Genomic DNA, 22050 nt, shown 5'->3' with positions numbered 1-22050 from the left:
AAACATTTTAGTGGCTTAGGACGCCATGTTTTTTGACGTAGCTTCGCTTGGCGCAAACTGTATTGAAAAGTAAGGATAAATTAAAAAATGTAATTCCGCAATTGTATTAAGAATTAAATTGTCTATCAATCCCTGTCCACCCTATATTTTTTAGTCACGTTTATGAGTATTTATGTATAAGAGTAGATCACTGTCTAAGTGGCGCAAGGACATATTCTGACCAGCTGAGTTACATTTCACATTGTCTAACCATGATTTTGGTGGCTAAATATAAACGTTTTCGATCAAACTCTATATGCATTGTGTAATATGATGTTACAGGAGTGTCATCTGAAGAATTCTGAGAAGGTTAGTGAAAAAATTAATATATTTTTGGCGATGTTGACGTTATCGCTCACTTTGGCTAGAATCAATGCTGGGCTGCTATGTGCTATGTGCTATGCTAATATAACGATTTATTGTGTTTTCGCTGTAAGACACTTAGAAAATCTGAAATATTGTCTGTATTCACAGGATCTGTGTCTTTCGATTCGTGTATGCTGTGTATTTTTACGAAATGTTTGATGATTAGTAAGTAGGTAAACACGTTGCTCAATGTAGTTTTTCTATTCCATTTGTGACGGTGGGTGCAATTGTAACCTATGCCATCTACCTGAAATATGCACTTTTTTCTAACAAAACCTATCCCATACCATAAATATGTTATCAGACTGTCATCTGATGAGTTTTTTTGTTGGTTAGGGGCTATAAATATCTTAGTTTAGCCGAATTGGTGATGGCTACTGGTGTTGGTGGACAAATAAAAGATGGTGGATTATGCTAATGTGTTTTTAGGTAATAGATGTACATCTTTACATATTGTGTCTTCCCTGTAAAACATTTTAAAATCGGACATGTTGACTGGATTCACAAGATCTGTGTCTTTCATTAGCTGTATTGGACTTTAATGTGTGAAAGTTAAATATTTTAAAAAAATATTTTTTTTGAATTTCGCGGCACTGGTTTTTCAGTGGGGGGGGGGGGGGGTGTGCCGCTAGCGCCACGCTGATCCTAGACAGGTTAATATATTTAAAAACAGTTTCAGAAATTCTATAAAATGTTTAGAAAATCATTGTGCTAATTTAAAAATCTGATTCGGAAAAATAAAATTATGATAAACAAATCCCCCCCCAAATTATGTTAAACAAAACCAGAAATATGATCTATGCTGACTTCATTCACAATGGACAGCGAAGAAAAACATACAGTATCATTCACACCTCAACAGCATTTGCTTAATTGATGTCTAAACCCCTACTGCATGCAAGAACAAAACAAAAAGGTGTGTAAAAAGATGCTAAAAGATTCTGCTAAAATATGACAATACTCATGAATCAATACATATTCCAGTGCCCTAGGCACTATTATCAACATTTTAAAACATTGTAAAACATTTATAATCCTCTCTTACTCAAACAGTAAAACTACAGACAATTCAATGTCTTGTTCCAGCACAGGGAAAATGAGAGAGGAACAAGGGGTCATTTCTCCAGGACCTGAAGATCAATACCAGAGCCATCTTCTTCTATACAGAGAACAAAACAACAACATACACATCAGACATGTCAGACCATTCATTCTACAGCAGACCGTAAAGATGGAATAGTTAATATGCTGTTGCTGTGGTAAAATTAAAAGACAACCCATGACCATGACAGCTTTCTCTCGCTCTCTCTGCTCAACCTCAGGAAAATGGAAGTGTTCCCATCTTAAGGACAACCACCGAGAAAAGGACTAGTTTCAATCATAGACATACCTATTTCTTCTTCTTCTTTTTATATTCATCTATCCCCATTTTAGCTACAAACACAGTTAAATGTGCTGCTTCTATAAGCTAGTGCATACACTGTCATTGGTTGTCCAGTTGGGCCCTTGATAGGTTTAGGTTGATTTGAAGATATTGGTACATATGCAGAAACACACATGAAATGTGATGTCATGTATGTCATGTGTGTCATGAAAATTGTGTTCTTTAAGTGTCACTGAGTATACTGATACTCAATTTCATGGGTTCACATTTCAAAGTTGGATGGCAGGTAGCCTAGTGGTTAGAGTGTTGGACTAGTAACTGAATGGTTGCAAGTTCACATCTCTCAGCTGACAAAATAAAAAATCTGTTATTCTACCTCTGAATAAGGACCAACCACTGATCCTTGGCTGTCATTGAAAACAAGTTTTTTTATCTTAACTGACCTTCCTAGTTAAATAAAGGTTAAAAAAATAGTTAAGGCTGTACAGTGCATACAAGTATGCCCAATGCAATTATGCAGTCTAAAATATCCACAGTGTGATTTGAATTGTTTTCTGATTATTGTCAAATATATTAATTATTGTATTTTAAATTATGTAACAACATTCCAACCTTGTATAACTTAATCTAGTACAAACATATGACATGATTCCACCTTTTGTATTCGTTTGCATCACCTTCAATAGGGACTTTAAATTTGAAGGTGAATCTCAAATTCCAACGATTGGCTAATCATTATTGTGGCTCATTTCACACAGGTAAATGAACCAATCCGAACTGTCTGTCTGTCGATGGTGATGGGAGAGCTGGCCTCAGTTTCATGCTAAGCATCGCGCTAGCACTTACTACTCCCTCAACGGTCCGTGCTGCATTATGTTACCGGTATTCACACATTTCGTCACTAGTAGTTAGTATAATTCTCGATTATCAGAAGGTATAACGGTAATTGTTTTTGGAAAGCTGCAAAAAATTGTCGACTTTTCATGGTCTGATAAACATTTCGAAGTGGCAATTCGTGAAGCAGATAAAAATACGTTTTTGAAAACTGAAAAGATTAGGTCTCGATGTCTTGCCAAGGCTGCACTGCAGCATCTACTCACAGGCATTATCCCACTACTGGACAGCACGGGGGATTTGACCTACTTCGATTCCGACCTGGGTCGGTTCACCCCTCCTTAGACAACCTGGTGGTCCCGGGCTCCCCCAGGAACACCATATCGATACCGAACTTAGCATGGACACCCGTTCAACGTAGCATGCTGCAGCCCAGAGCTCCTCAGCTCACTTGATCCACCAACCTCAGCCTCCCAGTGACTTGGATTACAGGCACATGCCACCGTGCCCGGCGAAAAACTCAACTGCAGGTTAAGGTGATAGAGGTAGGAGTCTGGGACGTAAATACGAAGGACGGCTGTAGGCTATAGTCCTTTGCATGGGAAAAACTAAGAAGTGCTGCTGACTAGATTGTAAGAAATAAAATACGGATCATGCTTTACCATACATTGTGGAAGTGTAGGCTTACAGTAAAAAAAGGTGGACTCCAAACATGTTGTGGAAACATCTCAAGCATGATCAATGGAAATGAGTCTCATCGCAAAGGGTCTGAATACTTATGTAAATAAGGTATTTCAAAGTATTTTTTTATTGACATTCTATTTTTCACCCCTTTTTCGAAGTTACAGTCTAGTCTCATCACTGCAACTCCCCTACAGTCGAGAGGAGAGGCGAAGGTTGAGAACCATGCGTCCTCCGAAACACGACCCTGCCAAGCCGCACTGCTTCTTGACACACTGCTCGATTAACCCGGAAGCCAGCCGCACCAATGTGTCGGAGGAAACATCGTCCAACTGACGATCGAAATCAGCTTGCAGGCGCTCGGCCAGCCACAAGGAGTTGCTAGAGCACATTGAGACAAGGAAATCCCGGCCGGCCAAACCCCTAACCCGGAAAACGCTAGGTCAATTGTGCGCCGCCTCATGGGTACCCCGGTCACGGCCGGCTGTGACATAGCCTGGGATCGAATTTTTTATATATAATACATTTTCTTAGATTTCTAAAAACCTGTTTTCACTTTGTCATTATGGGGTATTGTGTGTAGATTGATGAGGATTTTTTATTTATTTAATCAATTTTAGAATAAGGCTGTGACGTAACAAAATTTGGAAAAAGTCAAGGGATCTGAATAATTTCTGAATGCACTGTAGGATACTAGTAGCTAGACTATAGCCTAGTTCTTTCCATATCGTTTGTGTTTTGGTTTCATTGCACTGAGAAACAGTTGCCAAATCAAGCAGAATATTTATTCTGAAAAGAATTTAAAAAATATTGAGTTTCAATCACACTGCAGCGTGTACTCACAGGCACTATCCCAGTACTGGACGGCATGGGAGCATTGACCTGCTTCATTTCCGTCCTGGGCCAGTGCACCCCTCCATAGAGGACTTGGTGGTCCCCAGCTCCCCCAGGAACACCATATTGATACCCGTTGGACAGAGCTCCTCAGTTCACTCGATCCGCCAACCTCAGACTCCAAGTGACTTTGATTACAGACAAGTGCCACCACGCCAGGCAAGAAACCCAGCTGCAGGTAAAAGGGATAAAGGTAGGAGCCTGTGACATCATTTAAAATGTGCAACGGTCTGGTCTTGTGCGTGTGTGTGTTAAATAAAACATGTCCAAAGTAGTACTGTAGATCGTAATACTGTAATTTTAACTTGGACAGAAGAAAAACAATTTGTAATAACCTACTGAAAATATAGCCATTTATAGACGCTTTTCCAGTACACTACACATTAACGTCATGCACAGATGTGCACAACTCTTTGCGAAAGCCATTAACATCTGCGCCCCTTTAACATTTCCTAGATTTGAATTTGTATTACTTTTAAAGAAAAAAACTTTTGGGGGTTCTCATATGCTTACAATTATGTTCTGATTCTTGCTTGAACATTCGCTAAGATTATATTTGGTTGTGATCTTTGCAAAATAACTATTTTGGATGCAGCAGTTCTTAGCTAGAATGCTAATGCTCATTGATTTAAGCAGCAGTAAAAGCTAGCCAAAGAGTCATTTTACTGGTTGAAGTTGAAGTGTTTTTCAAGTATAATGCAGTTGTTGCGATGATGACACAAACAGTATAATAAGCAGGACATTCATACGAGCCTCCAATTACAATCCAAAAGTAGGGTGAATTGTACACATAAGCAACATGTAATACATTTTTACTTTTAAACTCAGACAAAACAGAGATGCTCGTTCTAGGTCCCAAGAAACAAAGAGATCTTCTGCTGGATCTGACAATTATTCTTCATGTTTGTACAGTCGTCTCGAATAAAACTGTGAAGGACCTCGGCATTACTCTGGACCCTGATCTCTCTTTTGAACATATCAAGACTATTTCAAGGACAGCTTTTTTCCATCTACGTAACATTGCAAAAATCCTAAGCTTTCTGTCCAAAAATGATGCAGAAGAGTTCATCCATGCTTTTGTCTTTTCTAGATGAGACTACTGCAAAGCTCTACTTTCCGGCTACCCGGATAAAGCACTAAATAAACTTTGGTTAGTGCTAAACAAGGCTGCTAGAATCTTGACTAGAACCCAAACATTTGATCATATTACTCCAGTGCTGGCTTCCTGTTACAGATATGGCTAATTTCAAGGTTTTACTGCTAACCTACAAAGCATTACATGGGCTTGCTCCTACCTATCTCTCCGATTTGGTCCTGCCGTACATACCTACACGTACGCTACGGTCACAAGACGCAGGACTCCTTATTGTTCCTAGAATTTCTAAGCAAACAGCTGGAGGCTGGGCTTTCTCCTATAGAGCTCAATTTTTATGGAATGGTCTGCCTATCCATGTGAGAGACGCAGACTCGGTCTCAACCTTTAAGTCTTTACTGAAGACTCATCACTTCAGTAGGTCCTATTATTGAGTGCAGTCTGGCCCAGGGGTGTGAAGGTGAATGGAAAGGCACTGGAGCGACTAACAGCCCTTGCTGTCTCTGCCTGGCCGGTTCCCCTCCCTCCACTGGGATTCTGCCTCTAACCCTATTACGGGGTCTGAGTCGCTGGCTTAATGGTGCTTTTCCATGCCGTCCCTAGGAGGGGTGCGTCACTTGAGTGGGTTGAGTGACTAACGTGATCTTCCAGTCCGGGTTGGCGCCACCCTCTGGTTCATGCCGTGGGGGAGATCTTCGTGGGCTATACTCAGCCTTGTCTCAGGGTAGTAAGTTGGTGGTTTAAAGATATCCCTCTAGTGGTGTGGGTGCTGTGCTTTGGCAAAGTGGGTGGGGTTATATCCTGCCTGGTTGGCCCTGTACGGGGGTAACGTCAGATGGGGCCACAGTATCTCCCTACCCCTCCTGTCTCAGCCTTCAGTATTTATGCTGCAATAGTTTGTGTCGGGGGGCTAGGGTCAGTCTATTATATCTGGAGTATTTCTCCTGTCTTATCCGGTGTCCTGTGTGAATTTATTTATGCTCCCTCTAATTATCTCTTTCTACCTCTCCTCCTCGAGGACCTGAGCCCTGGGACCATGCCTCAGGACTACCTGGCCTGAGGACTCCTTGCTGTCCCCAGTCCACCTGGTCGTGCTGCTGCTCCAGTTTCAACTGTTCTGCCTGCGGCTATGGAACCGTGACCTGTTCACCGGACGTGCTACCTTGTCCCAGACCCGCTGTTTTGCTCCACATGATGCATCCATTATGTCACAGGGTTGAAAGCAGAATCATACAGTTAAATGTGTTATGGAGAAGGATATTCAGGTATCGGAATCCAACTGACAGAAAGACTTTGGCAATGTACTGCTGCATTACTCCCAACCCCAACCCCCCCCCTCTTAGTGATGTAACTTCCTCAGTGTGTGCCTCTGCATTGACCTGGTGTTGTGTTTACCTTGAAATGTGTGCAATGGCTATCAATCATTAATAAGCATACACTCTCACCAGAGCCCTGATGGCTTGGGCCTTAGGGCTGGAGATAGATTAAAGACAGGTCTACTCCTGCTTAAAATAGAAAGCACTAGACCAGACCTGCACAATGGAGGTTTTCATTTTCCTATGTGGTACTGCGGTTTAAACACACAGTAATGGTTTTACCTGCTATACGCTTTATTTAACGCATGAGCAGACATTACGCTATCTAATTAATAACACTTAGTTTGAGTGAGGAAATAGGGTACTCCTTGTTGTAGAGATCTCCTCATTCTGAGCAGGTTTACCCTAAAGGTTTCCCTAGCCACATATTTTGGATCATCTTACTCTATGCAAAACTGACATTAGAATAGCTTTTAAGAGCAGCTTCATCCTACTCACCATTTATAGGTCACATGACCCCCAGCAGCCCATGGCACTGTCACAAATGCTTTTACGCAAGGCCACACCAGACTAGAAAATAAATCAAAAGTAAAAAATAAAGACTTTCGGAAAAACTTTTTTTTGCACGAGTACACAGTACATATAGACAGTGGTGGGGAAAGTATTTTTGTCATACTTGAGTAAAAGTAAAGATACCTTAATAGAAAATGACTCAAGTAAAAGTAAATGTCACCCAGCAAATTGGTACTTGAGTAAAAGTATTTGGTTTTAAATATACTTAACTATCAAAAATAAATGTAATTTACAAAAAATACTTAAGTATCAAAAGTAAAAATGGTATAAATAATTTCAAATTCCTTATAAGCAAATTTAGGGATAGCCAGGGGCACACTTCAACATCCACACCTCATTTACAAACGAAGCATTTGTGTTTAGTTAGTCCGCCAGCTCAGAAGCAGTAGAGATGACCTGGGATGTTCTCTTGATAAGTGAGTGAATTAGACCATTTTCCTGGCCTGCTAAGCATTCAAAATGTAACTAGTACTTTTGGGTGTCAGGGAAAATGAATAGAGTATTCAGTAAATTATTTTCTTTAGGAATGTAGTGATGTAAAAATTGTCTAAAATATAAGTAGTAAAGTACAGATACCAGAAAAAAGACTTAGTGCATTCGGAAAGTATTCAAAGCCCTAGACTTTTTTTCACATTTTGGTACGTTACAGCTTTATTATAAAATGGATAAAATTAATGTTTTTCTTCATCAATCTACACACAATACCCCATAATGACAAAGCAAAAACAGGTTTAAATAAATAAGGTAAATAAATAAGGTATTCAGACCCTTTGCTATGAGACTCGAAATTGAGCTCAGGAGCATCCTGTTTCCATTGATCATCTTTGAGATGTTTATGTGGTAAATTCAATTGATTGGACATGATTTAGTAAGGCACACACCTGTCTATATAAGGTCACACAGTTGACAGTGCATGTCAGAGCAAAAACCAAGCAACAAGGTCAAAGGAATTGTGTCTAAGGCACAGATCTGGGAAAGGGTACAAAGAAAATGTCTGCAGCATTGAAGGTCCTCAAAATCACAGAGGCCTCCATCATTCTTAAATACAAGAAGTCTGGAACCAGCAAGACTCTTCCTAGAGCTGGCCACCCAACCAAACTGAGCAATCAGGGGAGAAGAGCCTTGGTCAGGGAGGTGACCAAGAACCCGATGGTAACTCTGACAGAGCTCCAGAGTTCCTCTGTGGAGATGGGAGAACCTTCCAGAAGGACAACCGTCTCTGAAGCACTCCACCAATCAGGACCTTATGGTAGAGTGGCCAGACGGAAGCCACTCCTCAGTAAAAGGCACATGACATCCTGCTTGGAGTTTGCCAAAAGGTACATAAAGTACTCCCTGGTCTGATGAAACAATGATTGAACTCTTTGGCCCGAATGCCAAGTGTCACATCTGGAAGAGACCAGGCACCATCCCTACGGTGAAACATGTTGGTGGCAGCATAATGCTGTGGGGATGTTTTTCAGTGGCAGGGGCTGGGAGACTAGTCAGGATCGAGGGAAAGATGAACGGAGCAAAGTACAGAGAGATCCTTGATGAAACCTGCTCCAGAGCGCTCAGGCCCTCAGAGTGGGGCGAAGGTTCACCTTCCAACAGGACAACAACCCTAAGCACACAGCCAAGACAATGCAGGAGTGGCCAAGGGACAAGTCTCTCAATGTCCTTGAGTGGCCCAGCTAAAGCCCGGACTTGACCTGATCGAACATCTCTGGAGAGACCTGAAAATAGCTGTGCAGCGATGCTCCCCATCCAACCTGACAGAGCTTGAGACAATCTTCAGAGAAGAGTGGGAGAAACTCTACAAATACAACTGTGCCAAGCCTATAGCATCATACCCAAGCATACTGTAATCACTGCCAAAGGGGCTTCAACATAGTACTTACTAAATGGTCTAAATAGTTATGTAAATGTGATAGTTTTTATTTTTAATAAATTTGCAAAAATGTCTAAAAACCTGTTTTTGCTTTGTCATTATGGGGTATTGTGTGTAGATTGATGAGGGGGGAAAACTATTGAATCCATTTTAGAATAAGGCTGTAACAAAACAAAATGTGGAAAAAGTCAAGGGGTCTGAATACTTTCCGAATGCACTGTATGTCCCCCATACTCAACTGGCAGACCTCAGACCGGATCCAGAACGGGGTCAATAGACCCCTGGTTCCATATAAACACACATAAGACATGGAAGAATGCATAGAACTGCAGGAAATTAGCTTTAAAACAGCAAAACAAATCTCTTCCCAATGCAAAATGTGTAGAATTGTGGGAAATTAGCTTTAAAAATGCAACATTTTCTCTCCGCCAACAAGATGGGTGTGAACAGTTTGGGGTCGCATGGGTTGCGAGGGGGGCTTTGTTACTACGCCGATAAATGACATTATCCATCCAGACCTTTGCCACCTAGGACATTTGTGTGACCGGACCTTCTCAAATTGTACTTGAGTACCCCTGGTCTGTCATGGAAAGAACAATGTTATTAATACTCAATGTATTTTCTTAGACTAGTAGATTTACACCTATGGAGACAAGGAACTGAGTTGGCCTTATATCTGCAGTTATCCCAGATAGATTTTGTATACAGTGCTCAGTCAGGCAGGCCTGGATTTTAACCATTGCTTTAAGGGGTTGGGAAAGAAAATCAATGCAGCCTCAGTGAAGCCACCAAGTTAGCTTGGCCACGAGGAAACTGTCAATAAAGAGTTGCATCCTAAGAACCTCATATGTAAATGTACTTTGCTACTGCACCAGCAATTTATAATTTATTTCAATGCTGTGAATGTTGTCTGGGAGTCCATATATTTAACCATGAATGTAAATAATCACTTCTTAAAAAAATATTGAGGTAAAATATTCTCCCCATGAGCATAATTAAGATTGAAGCAGAGAGCAGGGAAATGGTCATGGAGGGATCTAATGACTTTCCTTTGACTAAATGTACATCCTTGAGTAACATCAGGGACAAACAGTTAAGTGGCAAATTGAGAGGTTTAGTACCTTGGTAACTTAGAAGACGATTTTAAGCACTGCGACTTCATTGTTAACTTAATGGTGTGATATTAATCTGATCAGCATTCCTATTGGCACCTCTCTTAATACTCTGGTAGGAACGACATACTGTTAAACCTATTGAGAATAGAAGTTAAATGGAAGCTCATGTAAATGGGACAAGGTGTCTCCGAGGACCTGCTTTGATCTCAGCAAATCTATACCATATAAATAACTTCAAAATGAATTATGCATGCAGACTGGGATAGTAAAGTCCCCAAATTCACTAGATTTGACTGTCCCCACTGGCTCTCATTTTGGTCACAATTTACTCCCTCTACACAGATGCTCCACATATCCAGTTTAATTTGAGCTAAAAAAAACAATGGCATTCTTGCTATTAAAAGCTATTATGAATGCAAATAATGAAACACTTGAACAATTATGTATGGGAAAAAGGCACCACAGTCATTTTATCAGATTACATACTGTAGAACTTTTCGGAAGATATACTGTATACTCTAAATCAATGCCTTGGATATACATACCAAGAGAAACTTCCAAACCCAACATACTCTTTTATTTGGAACAGTCCGGAACAGTCCGATAAAACAGGCAATATGAAGAAATAGTCCATAAAGATTATTTTTTAAAGGCTTTCTTTTTCTTAAAGTCAGAGGATGCAAAAAAAGAGAAGAGTAACAATATAATAATGATAATAAAGTCACTGTAATCGAAGGTAGCTCTTGCAGAGTTCATGGTCCCTAATGTCCCCCCAGCCCCCGTTCTTCACATGGGGCGCCACCCCCCCTGCCCCGTTAGCTGGCAGTCTCTTAGTGATCAGCAAGTTCTTGGGGAACAACTGATTGCTGCTGCTCTGAAGGATGTTCTCTATCTTGGACTTTTGGCTGGATGGCATGCACACAGACTTCTTGTGGTGCATTCCGCAGTCCCCGGCGTGGAAGACACGGGGCGCCTCGCTCACCATGACCTTCCAGTAGGAGGGCAAACAGGTCACGGTCAGGTGCTGCAAGGACCAATCCCAGTTGTAGTCGTCGTAGGTGCAGAAGGAATCAGTGCATTGGAGGAGCTTCTGGTAGGTCTCCCTGCTCAGAGCCATGCCCATGTTGTGCTCGGTGGACTTCCAGGCTTTCACCTCCACCTTGTTGGATTTGCTAGCGTAGCTGATGTGGCCATAGCTCCCCAGAGACAGGATGTCACAGTCTGGGCAATTCTCCCTCTTCAGGATCGACATCAGCTTGAGGAGGTGGAGGAAGTCCGGGGAGAGGAAGTGGTCCTCCTCGATAAGAAGCACCAAGCCCCGGTGGTCCTTCAGCGCCCGGACCCTGTCCCACACAAAGTGCAGCTTCCACCACCAGTGGTGCTTGGTCTGGGAAAACTTGGCCTCGCGGTAGTGGCCGAATGAGTCGGGGTACTCTGCGTTGATGCAACCCAGCTTTAAGGCGTCCATTTTGGGAATGTCTCTGGGGCAGTCCCTGGGGTCGTGGCCCGGGAACTCCTGGGGGTACAGCTGGATGCTGAAGGGGAAGAAGATCTGGAGGACCTGGCAGAAGTCAACCGAGGCCACCACTTGGTTGATCTCGGGGGACCAGAAGTCATGGCTGAAGATGAGCAGGATGCTCTCCACGCCCCGGGCCTTCCTCAGACTCTCCACCAGCAGCCTCAGGTAGTCAGGTCTGTTGTGCACCTGTACCACCACCACCAGATCATCCTTCTTCCTCACTGCTCTGAACCTCTCCTCGTGCCTCACCGTCTGGTCAAAGTTGAGCTGGAACACGATGCCACGGTAGACGAGGGTAGTGTTGTCTACATCCGGTTTGACCGTTTTCTCCTTCTCCAGTTGTTTTTTGGGGTGGTTCTCCACCTGGGTATCGTTGGCAGGTGCTACAGGTGCGATTGGCGGTACGATGGGTATCCGACTGACTGCAGGCGTGGCCTGTGGCTGCACCTGACTACTGCTGCTTCTCCTCGCTCCATCAGTCTCTTTGGGGACCACCACTCCACTGCTCTTCTTCTGCTTCCCACTGGTCCAGAAGGCTAAGCCACACACCACCACCACCAGCGTCAGTATTACCACCTGGACATAAGATACAAATCAAATCATATCCCATGCCCGGTTTTGGACTCTATCTTTCCCTCTTCTGGCGTTATTTTACTATTGCTGCCAATTGCATTGTTGTTTCTATTTTCTTTTTTGAAGATAAACTTACTCTATGTAACAGAGTTCATATGAGCGTACAATGAGTTAATATCTTATTCAATTGATCCAGTAGGTCCTGTTTCTTCACCTGAACTAAATATGTCACAATAAGATTGTCTGACTGTTTTATTGTCTATGACTGTTTTTTTCTCTCGAATAATGTGTTTTGTTTGTGCCATTTTAAACATGCCCAGTACAGAAACATGCAGCACATACACATGACTTGGGACTCGTTGTGTATTGTACCTTCCTCTTGTAGATTCGGAATCTCATGATAGGCTGTCACCCCTTGGGAAGGGCGAGGAGTTGATTGTTGAGAAACACAGGTTTGCAATTTCAAATGGTACTGCTGTGCTTGGCGGCCAGGCAGGGAGGCATGCAGACTTGGAAAACAACGGCCGCAAATTGTGTTTGTTGCTAACGCCTGTTGCTGGTTGCTAGAGCTAACTTTTGGAATGTAAACATGGGTTTTTGTCGAATATCAGTGATGCCAGGGGAGAGTTCCATAAGGCATGTTGGTCGCTAAGAGGCTGCAGGGTAGGGGTGTGCATGGAACCCACTGGAAGACAAAGAGAAAATAATTAAAATAATTGTAGTATTCCTTATTGTGTGTACTAAACCAGCTTCCTTTATTAAATGCAACCCACATACATCATGTCAATGATAAAAGCCTGCTGTTTTATTGGAGAGCATAGATCTTTTCAGGTGAACAAAACAATTTGTTTTATGACAAAAGATTAGACAACAATCTGCAAAACGCATCACAGACAACACACGGACAAAAAACATTCCACAAAAGCATTCGGAAAGTATTCAGACCCGTTGACCTTTTCCATATTTTGTTATGTTACAGCCTTATTCTAAATTGAGTAAAAAAAATCTCATTATTCTACACACAATACAACATAATGACAAATATTTTTTTATTTTAAATATCACATTTACATAAGTATTCAGACCCTTTAATCAGTACTTTTTTGAAGCACCGTTGCCAGCGATTACAGCCTCGTGTCTTCTTGGGTATGACGCTACAAGCTTGGCACACCTGTATTTGGGGAGTTTCTCCCATTCTTCTCTGCAGATCCTCTCATGCTCTGGCAGGTTGGATGGGGAGCGTTGCTGCACAGCAATTTTCAGGTCTCTCCAGAGATGATCAATCAGGTTCAAGTCTGGGCTCTGGCTGGGCCACTCATGGACATTCAGAGACCTATCCCAAAGCCACTTCTGCCTTGTCTTGGCTGTGTGCTTAAGGTTGTTGTCCTGTTGGAAGGTAAAACCTTCACCCCCAGTCTGAGGTCCTGAGCGCTCTGTAGCTGGTATTCATCAAGGATCTCTCTGTACTTTGCTCCGTTTATCTTTCCCTCGATCCTGACTAGTCTCCCAGTCCCTGCCGCTGAAAAACATCCCCACAGCATGATGCTGCAACCATTATGCTTCACCGTAGGGATGGTGCCAGGTTTCCTCCAGACGTGAACTTGGCATTCAGAGAATATTTTTTCTCATGGTCGGATAGTCCTTTAGGTGCCTTTTGGTTAACTCCAAGCAGGCTGCCATGTGCAGCCTCCTTTTACTGAGGAGTGGCTTCCGTCTGGCCACTCTACCATTAAGGCCTGATTGGCCAGAGAGCTGCAGAGATGGTTGTGTTTCTGGAAGAGCAATATTAGAGTGACCATCGGGTTCTTGGTTACCTCCCTGACCAAGGCCCTTCTCCCCCGATTGGTCAGTTTGGCCAGGCGGCTCTAGAAAGAGTCTTGGTGGTTCCAAACTTCTTCCACTTAAGAGTGATGGAGGCCACTGTTTTCTTGGGGATGTTCAATGCTGCAGAATTTTTTTGTACCCTTCCCCAGATCTGTGCCTCGACACAATCCTGTCTCGGAGCTCTACGGGCAATTCCTTCGACCTCATAGTTTGGTTTTTATTCTGACATGCACAGTCAACTGTGGGACCTTATATAGACAGGTGTGTGCCTTTCCAAATCATATCCAATCAATTAAATTTACCACAAGTTTACCACAATCAAGTTGTAGAAAAATCACACGGATGATCAATGAAACAGGATGCACTTGCGCTCCATTTCAAGTCTTATAGCAAGGGGTCTGAATAATTATGCAAATAAGTTTATTTTATTTTTATAAATTTGCAAATATTTCTAAAAACCTGTTTTCCCTTTGTCGTTATGGGGTATTGTGTGCAGATTGAGGAAAAACATTATTATAACATGGATTAAAATAAGGCTGTAATGTAACAAAATGTGGAAAAAGTCAAGGGGTCTGAATACTTTCCGAATACACTGTATATCTCAATCTGTAGGCTAAATGATTGTCCTTTAGGGATAATACTTCATTTATCTTCACAAAGTATCTGCCAGTCATTATGATTTAGCTAAAATCTTAATTTAGACATATGAGCCTTCCCATATCATCCCGAGCTCCACTTCAACATTCTATGATTAGTTCTCTATTCTCATTTTCTCAGCATCGTTTCTTTCTGGGTTGCCCTCACTGATTTGTACTGCCCAGAGGCACTGTCACAATCAATACACAAAACAAGAGCGTTTGCACTGGATCACAGACTACCTTGCCTAAAACAGAACAACGATATTCGTTTTTTCACGGTGTACATTACACGCCTGTCATGCTGACGTTCACTAGTAAGTCAGCATGACAGGCGTGTAATGTACACCGTTAAGAAAAAAACATAATTTCTCTGTCAACAAGCTGTAGAGCTAAGCTAACCACCACCTATCGTTTCAAAACTAAACCATTTTCTTATGTTTGTGAATGTTAATGTAAAAAAAAGAAGAAAATCTGTCGTTTATTAACATCTCGTCCTTCCCATGGCATCCGTTGCGGTATATGTGGGTTATCTAACCAAATCTAGTTCATGTAAATGATGCTATCTTCCTTCTAGCTATCGTCTTGGTAGCTCAGAACTGGCGCGCAGGGACAGTTACGTCAAAACCACCAACCCCATTTCGCTCGAGACTTATGCGGTGTAGGTCTGCATCATACACAACTACCAGAAAGCTATATTTGGTAGCTTAAACATTGTTTACCAAGTGTTACGGTAGCTAGCTAGCAACGTATAAATGAGGCTCGTAAAAGCTAGCTGGTGCGAGCGTATCATATTTACAAACAAGCACCCCAGCTGCGCCTCAATTTATGGCCAAAACAGACTGTCGCAACAAGCTTCAATCGTGGAAAAACTGCGTTTTTATATTTACCTAAAAGGGTAGTCGTACTATGCAGCTTTCTCAGCCGGAATTAACAGTGCGATGACATGAGATATTCGTTCTCCTCCATCACTTCTCTCCTCTCCTGCTCCCAATTTCCGATCAAAATAACACATTAACCAGCTAGCTAGCTAACGCTGGCACAAAATTCCAAACCCCTGCCTACCTCTGGCTCCCACAATGCATTACTCCGGAGGGGGGCTCTCAAGACATAAAAATGATATTATTGGCTATGCTACAATGTTGCATTGAATTGACAGCATCGGGTGGAACTGAACCAGTGAACTGTAAGATTATAAACAATGTAACAATATGTAGATCTCTGTAAATACAATATTGCATGTATACAGTTGGTATGCTATTTCTTAAAAATTAGTCATTTCTTTGAACAATAGATAAACAAAGTCATATTTAAATCAAATCAAATTGTATTGGTCGCATGCGCCAAATACAACAGGTGTAGACTTACGGTGAAATGCTTGCTTACAAGTCCTCAACCAACAATGCAGTTCAAGAAAGAGCTAAATAAATATTTACCAAATAAACTAAATTAAAAAATAACGAAAAGTAACAGAATAAAGTGACAATAACTAGGGATCAATGTGCGGGGGTACAGGTTAGTAATTTGTACATGTTGGTAGGGGTAAAGTGGCTATGCATAGATAATAAACAGCGAGTAGCAGCAGTGTAAAAACAAATGGGGAGGGGGCAATGTAAATAGTCCCGGTGGCCGTTTGATTAATTGTTTAGTAGTCTTATGGCTTGGGGTAGAAGCTGCTAAGGAGCATTTTGGTCCTAGACTTGGCGCTCCGGTACCGCTTGCCGTGCGGCAGCAGAGAGAACAGTCTATGACTTGAATGACTGAAGTCTTTGACAATATGTGGTGCTTTCCTCGGACACCGCCTAGTATATACAGTTGAAGTCGGAAGTTTACGTACACCTTAGCCAAATACATTTAAACTCATTTATTTTTTTATTTTTTACAATTCCTGACATTTAATCCTATTAAAAAATTCCCTGTCCTAGGTCAGTTAGGATCACCACTTTATTTAAAGAATGTGAAATGTCAGAATAATAGTAGAAAGAATGATTTATTTCAGCTTTTATTTCTTTCATCACGTTCACAGTGGGTATAACATTTCGGGTAGCCTTCCACAAGCTTCCCACAATAAATTGGGTGCATTTTGGCCCATTCCTCCTGACAGAGCTGATGTAACTGAGTCAGGTTTGTAGGTCTCCTTGCTCGCACACGCTTTTTTAGTTCTGCCTACACATTTTCTATAGGATTGAGGTCAGGGCTTTGTCATGGCCACTCCAATACCTTGACTTGGTTGTCCTTAGGCGATTTTGCCACAACTTTGGAAGTATGCTTGGGGTCATTGTCCATTTGGAAGACACATTTGCGACCAAGCTTTAACTTCCTGACTGATGTCTTGAGATGTTGCTTCAATATAGCCACATAATTTTCCTCCCTCATGATGCTATCTATTTTGTGAAGTGCACCAGTCCCTCCTGCAGCAAAGCACCCCCACAACATGATGCTGCCACCACCGTGCTTCACGATTAGGATGGTGTTCTTCGGCTTGTGCCTCCCCCTTTTTCCTCCAAACATAATTTACATTACATACATGTAAATGTAAATGTAAATAATGATGGTCATTATGGTCAAACAGTTCAATTGTTGTTTCTTCAGACCAGAGGACATTTCTCCAAAAAGTACGATCTTTGTCCCCATGTGCAGTTGCAAACCGTAGTCTGGCTTTTTTTATGGCTGTTTTGGAGCAGTGGCTTCTTCCTTGCTGAGCGGCCTTTCACGTTATGTCGATATAGGACTTGTTTTACTGTTGATAGAGATACTTTTGTACCTGTTTCCTCCAGCATCTTCACAAGGTCATTTGCTGTTGTTCTGGGATTGATTTGCTCTTTTCACAGCAAAGTACGTTCATCTCTAGGAGACAGAACGCGTCTCCTTCCTGAGCGGCATGACGGCTGCGTGGTCCCATGGTGTTTATACTTGCGTACTATTGTTTATACAGATGAACGTGGTACCTTCAGAAATTTGGAAATTGCTCCCAAGGATGAACCAGACTTGTGGACGTGGAGGTCTACAATTTTTTTTAGGTCTTGGCTGATTTCTTTTGATTTCCCCATGATGTCAAGCATTGAGACACTGCGTTTGAAGGTATACATCCACAGGAACACCTTAAATTGACTCAAATTATGTCAATTAGCCTATCAGAAGCTTCTAAAGCCATGAAATCATTTTGTGAAATTTTCCATGCTGTTTAAAGGCTCAGTCAACTTAGTGTATATAAACTTCTGACCCACTGGAATTGTGGTACAGTGAATTATAAGTGAAATAATCTATCTGTAAACAATTGTTGGAAAAATGACTTGTGTCATGCACAAAGTAGATGTCCTAACTGACTTGCCAAAACTATAGTTTGTTAACAAGAAATGTGTGGAGTGGTTGTAAAACGAGTTTTAATGACTCCTACCTAAGTGTATGTAAGCTTCCTACTTCAACTGTAGGTCCTGGATGGCAGGAAGCTTTGCCCCAGTGATGTACTGGGCCGTACGCACTACCCTTGTCTGTGTTCACAGTTTTTTGGATTTGTTTTTCTTATTAAATGATAATTGCACAGTAAAATGATCTCAATCTGGTTGATTTTCTTACGTACTTTTCTATTGATTCACCAATGCATTTGAGGAGATGAAAGATGGGTAGGCTAGTTCTGCATATGTATTATTGTAAATATTTAACAGCATGCCATTTTACATGAATGATTGCTGCTTGTACAAATGCCTTGTTGAGCTATTCCTCCGAATATTGACGCTAATACCCTGACTACACTGGTCGCGTGTTGCAAAATAAATGTAGGAATCTATGTTATTAAATTATTGCACCCACACTGCTCGCACGCGCCAAAGAGTGTGTTGCCAAGGGCTAAAATAGAAGTCATTCCTATTTCTGACACAAATCTCGCTGCAAGTGCTGCCTCTCCCATCTCCTCATTGGTTTATAGAAGCAGGTACCCACGTGCCATCTCCTCATTGGTTATACCCACGTGGGTGATTGAAAGACTAACTGTTTTGCCGGTTTTCGTCGTAATACTACGAAAGTGTAGATGCCAATCACCATATAAGTTCAAAGATGAAAAAGCCTGGAAGGAGGAGAGATGACTAGAAACAATTCGGTTGATCATTTTATGTGTGGATTAATTGTCGGAGTAGAGGACCTTGTGCATTTCAGATAAAATAACAACTCAATGTTTATATCTCAGGACAAATTCGCTAGCAACACAAAGCTAGCTAAATAGGACAAATTAGCTAGCAAGTGCAAGCTAACTAGCTAAATTGCCATACATGTTTAATGCTTTTCGACCTGTCCCCAAATTAATGTCATTGGTTCAGAGTTTGTTTTGATATTTTAACCTGCATGTCGTGATCGCGTTTGGTGTAGGCGGACAAAATACATTTATGCACGATGGCGCACATGTACAGCCGGTTTGGGTTCAGATTTTGTTTTGATATTTTAACCTGCAAGTCGTGATCGCGTCTGGTGTAGGGGGACAAAATACATTTATGCACGATGGCGCACGTGCGCTGCCGGTTTGGGTTCCGTGTAACACGGAACAATTGAATAACATAGATTTCTACATTTATTTTGCAACGGCGGCGTGGTCAGCCTATTGGGGAAATGTAATAAATTCAGCATCTATTCAAGTTAACAATTGCAGCACCCGACTCCAGATGGGTTGTTGATGATGCTGCATGTTGTTGGCGCCATCTAGAGGTGTACTACAACAATGCACGCAATGCGATGTTTTCCGCTATGCATTGTGGGCGGAAGACGCCCGGCAGAACATTTTATGCGCATGCGCACCCTTATTCCTTTCTGACATCGGAGCAAAAGAGACAAGATGGGTCATCAGCAGCTCTATTGGAGTCATCCTAGAAAATTCGGTCAGGGATCCCGATCCTGGTCAGTTATCTTCAATATATCGTTTAGTATTTTCTTTGGAGTGAATTTTAGAGTCCGGTAGATTTTCACGGACCCAAATTCTTGGTGTACATTTTGAACCACATGAGGGCTTCGCTCGAGCTAATATGGCGGTTGATGTGAAACAACGCTGGGCCTCACATTTTTAGCGCATGTTAACGTTGGCTGTTGGCAGCTTGTAGTACAAAGTACAGTGACGTGGCTAGTGAGAACCTATTTTCTGTCATAATTATAGCCCTGAATGTGAATGTTGCAGGTTTATCTGCTGCCAACACTGTCTAGCTAGGTAGCGTCGTTGGTTGGCTAACTTTGAATGAGCTTGAACTTGCTGGGCACTTATTAAATCATTCATCATTCTTGTCTAATATTTGCATTCTTTGTTTTCCAGCCGGGTATGCTCGAATAGACACGGTTTGATCCGTAAATACGGGCTCAACATGTGTCGCCAGTGCTTCAGGCAGTACGCGAACGACATCGGCTTTGTTAAGGCGAGTATTTGCGTTGCACACACTATATCCACTGTAAGTCACCGTTGGCTAGTTGTTGACATTGTTGAAATATGGTAAGGTCAGCGGTAAAGGAATTCCTGCTTCAGAATGCACAGGACAGGTAGTTTACCAAGCATGGGGTTCGTATTGACCCCTTTACCACATTTACATTACAGCCTTAATCTAAAATTGATACATTTCGTTTTCCCCCCACAATCAACACATTGTTTGCAAAAAAACATACCCTATTTACTTAAGTATTCAGATCCTTTGCTATTAGACACAAAATTGAGCTCCGGTGCATCCTGTTTCCATTGATCAACCTTGAAATGTTCCTACAACTTCATTGGAGTCCATCTGTGTTAAGTTCAATTGATTGGACATGATTTGGAAAGGCACACACCAATCTATATGGTCCCACAGTTGACAGTGCATGTCAGAGCAAAAACCAAGCCGCAAGGTGGGAAAAAATTGTCTGAGGAGCTCCGAGACAGGATTGTCGGGGCACAGCTCAGGGAAGAATACCAAAACATTTCTGCAGCATAGAAGGTCTCCAAGAACACAGTGGACACCATCATTCTTAAAGGGCAGAAGTTGGAACCACCAAGACACTTCATAGAGCTGGCGGCCCGGCCAAACTGAGGAATCGGGGGAGAAGGGCCTTGGTCAGGAAGGTGACCAAGAACACAATGCTCAAGAGTTCGTTCCTCTGTGGAGATGGGAGAACCTTCCAGAAGGATAACTGTCTCTGCAGCACTCTGTCAAATCAGGCCTTTAGGGCTGTGGCCAGACGGAAGCCACTCCTCAGCAAAAAACACATGACAGCCCGCTTGGAGTTTACCAAAATGCATCCAAAGGACTGTCAGACCATGAGGAACAAGATTCTCTGGTCTGATGAAACCAATATTAAACTCTTTGGTCTGAATGCCAAATGTCACATCTGGAAGAAATCAGGCACCATCCCTACGGGGTGGTAGGGATGCGCTCAGGACCTCAGCCTAGGGACGACGGTTCACCTTCCAACAGAACAACAATCCTAAGCACACAGCCAAGACAACGCAGGAGTGGCTTCAGGACAAGTCTCTGAATGTCCTTGAGTGCCCTGGACTTGAACACAATCCAATATCTCTGGAGAGACCCGGAAATTGCTGTGCAGCGACGTTCCCCATCCATCCTGACCGAGCTTGTGAGGGTCTGCTGAGAAGAATGGGAGAAACTCCCCAAATGCAGGTGTGCCAAGCTTGTAGCGTCAAACCGAAGACTCGAGGCTGTAATTGCTGTCAAAGGTGCTTCAACAAAGTACTGAGTGTAGGATCTGAATACTTATGCAAGGCTGTAACTTTATCCAAAAGATTTATGTTAAGGGGTCTGAATACTTTCCGAATGCATTGTATATCACTAGCTAGATACTTAATTTTATTCATAATATAAGCAATAGGTTATGTTCTTAATGATATTCTACAATACCATTCTATTGACAAAGTTGATTTAGTTGTAAATCTTTACATGAATCTAACCCCGAAATTGCTTTTTCACAGCTGGACTAAATGCATTGGATGCTGAAGGTTCCCCAGGAGGTCAAACCAACTGGGAATGGGATGATCCAGCAATGAAAATAAATGTTTTCTTTTGTTCTACATATTGGTCTTGTCGTATGTTGTTTTGCATTATATGCAAACTGATTCCCATCTGTTAGATGGTGATTCGCTTAATTGAAACTTTAGTAAGTACTACCTTCACTGTTGCCTTGCACAATGTAGTGTTTACTCTCCTGAGATATCCTCTGAGTGCTAAACACTGAAGATGTTTAAGCCTATACCCAGGTTGTCAACTGCTGTCAAAGTTTAGATACTGTTTAGTTAATTTTGATATCTTACTGCCAGTATTGACATAATGTTCTGGTAGAACTTTGAAACATTTCTGAAAACTCAAAAGGGGCTGCTG

General features: G+C 42.0%; 2 protein-coding genes and 1 long non-coding RNA gene across 4 annotated transcripts; 2 read left to right on the top strand and 1 right to left on the bottom strand.

Moving 5' to 3' along the window:
* The first annotated feature begins 1055 nt into the window (after window positions 1–1055).
* Window positions 1056–7207, top strand: LOC129817229 (uncharacterized). The gene is made up of 2 exons (XR_008753685.1): window positions 1056–6018; window positions 6310–7207. It is a non-coding gene; the product is annotated as an uncharacterized LOC129817229 (long non-coding RNA).
* Window positions 7208–10720: 3513 nt separating this feature from the next.
* On the bottom strand, window positions 10721–15807 carry LOC129817228 (alpha-1,6-mannosyl-glycoprotein 2-beta-N-acetylglucosaminyltransferase-like). 2 transcript variants are annotated; one of them, XM_055872262.1, is made up of 3 exons: window positions 15607–15807; window positions 12600–12942; window positions 10721–12260 (listed from the first exon to the last, which is right to left on the bottom strand). In XM_055872262.1, exons 2-3 carry the CDS (start codon window positions 12654–12656, stop codon window positions 10887–10889), a joined length of 1431 nt encoding a protein of 476 aa, XP_055728237.1. In that variant the 5' UTR covers window positions 12657–12942; window positions 15607–15807; the 3' UTR covers window positions 10721–10886. The 2 variants fall into 2 exon arrangements, with proteins under 2 accessions (XP_055728237.1, XP_055728238.1); XM_055872263.1 differs by having other exon boundaries at window positions 12630–12942.
* Window positions 15808–19487: 3680 nt separating this feature from the next.
* On the top strand, window positions 19488–21743 carry LOC129817227 (40S ribosomal protein S29). The gene is made up of 3 exons (XM_055872260.1): window positions 19488–19600; window positions 20007–20106; window positions 21645–21743. Exons 1-3 carry the CDS (start codon window positions 19539–19541, stop codon window positions 21651–21653), a joined length of 171 nt encoding a protein of 56 aa, XP_055728235.1. The 5' UTR covers window positions 19488–19538; the 3' UTR covers window positions 21654–21743.
* The last annotated feature ends 307 nt before the right edge of the window (window positions 21744–22050 follow it).

Source organism: Salvelinus fontinalis, chromosome 20 (assembly GCF_029448725.1).
Source record: "Salvelinus fontinalis isolate EN_2023a chromosome 20, ASM2944872v1, whole genome shotgun sequence".
Classification (NCBI taxonomy): Eukaryota; Metazoa; Chordata; class Actinopteri; order Salmoniformes; family Salmonidae; genus Salvelinus; species Salvelinus fontinalis.
Note: the sequence above shows the minus strand (reverse complement) of the source record. Positions and strands in the feature narration are given on the sequence as shown.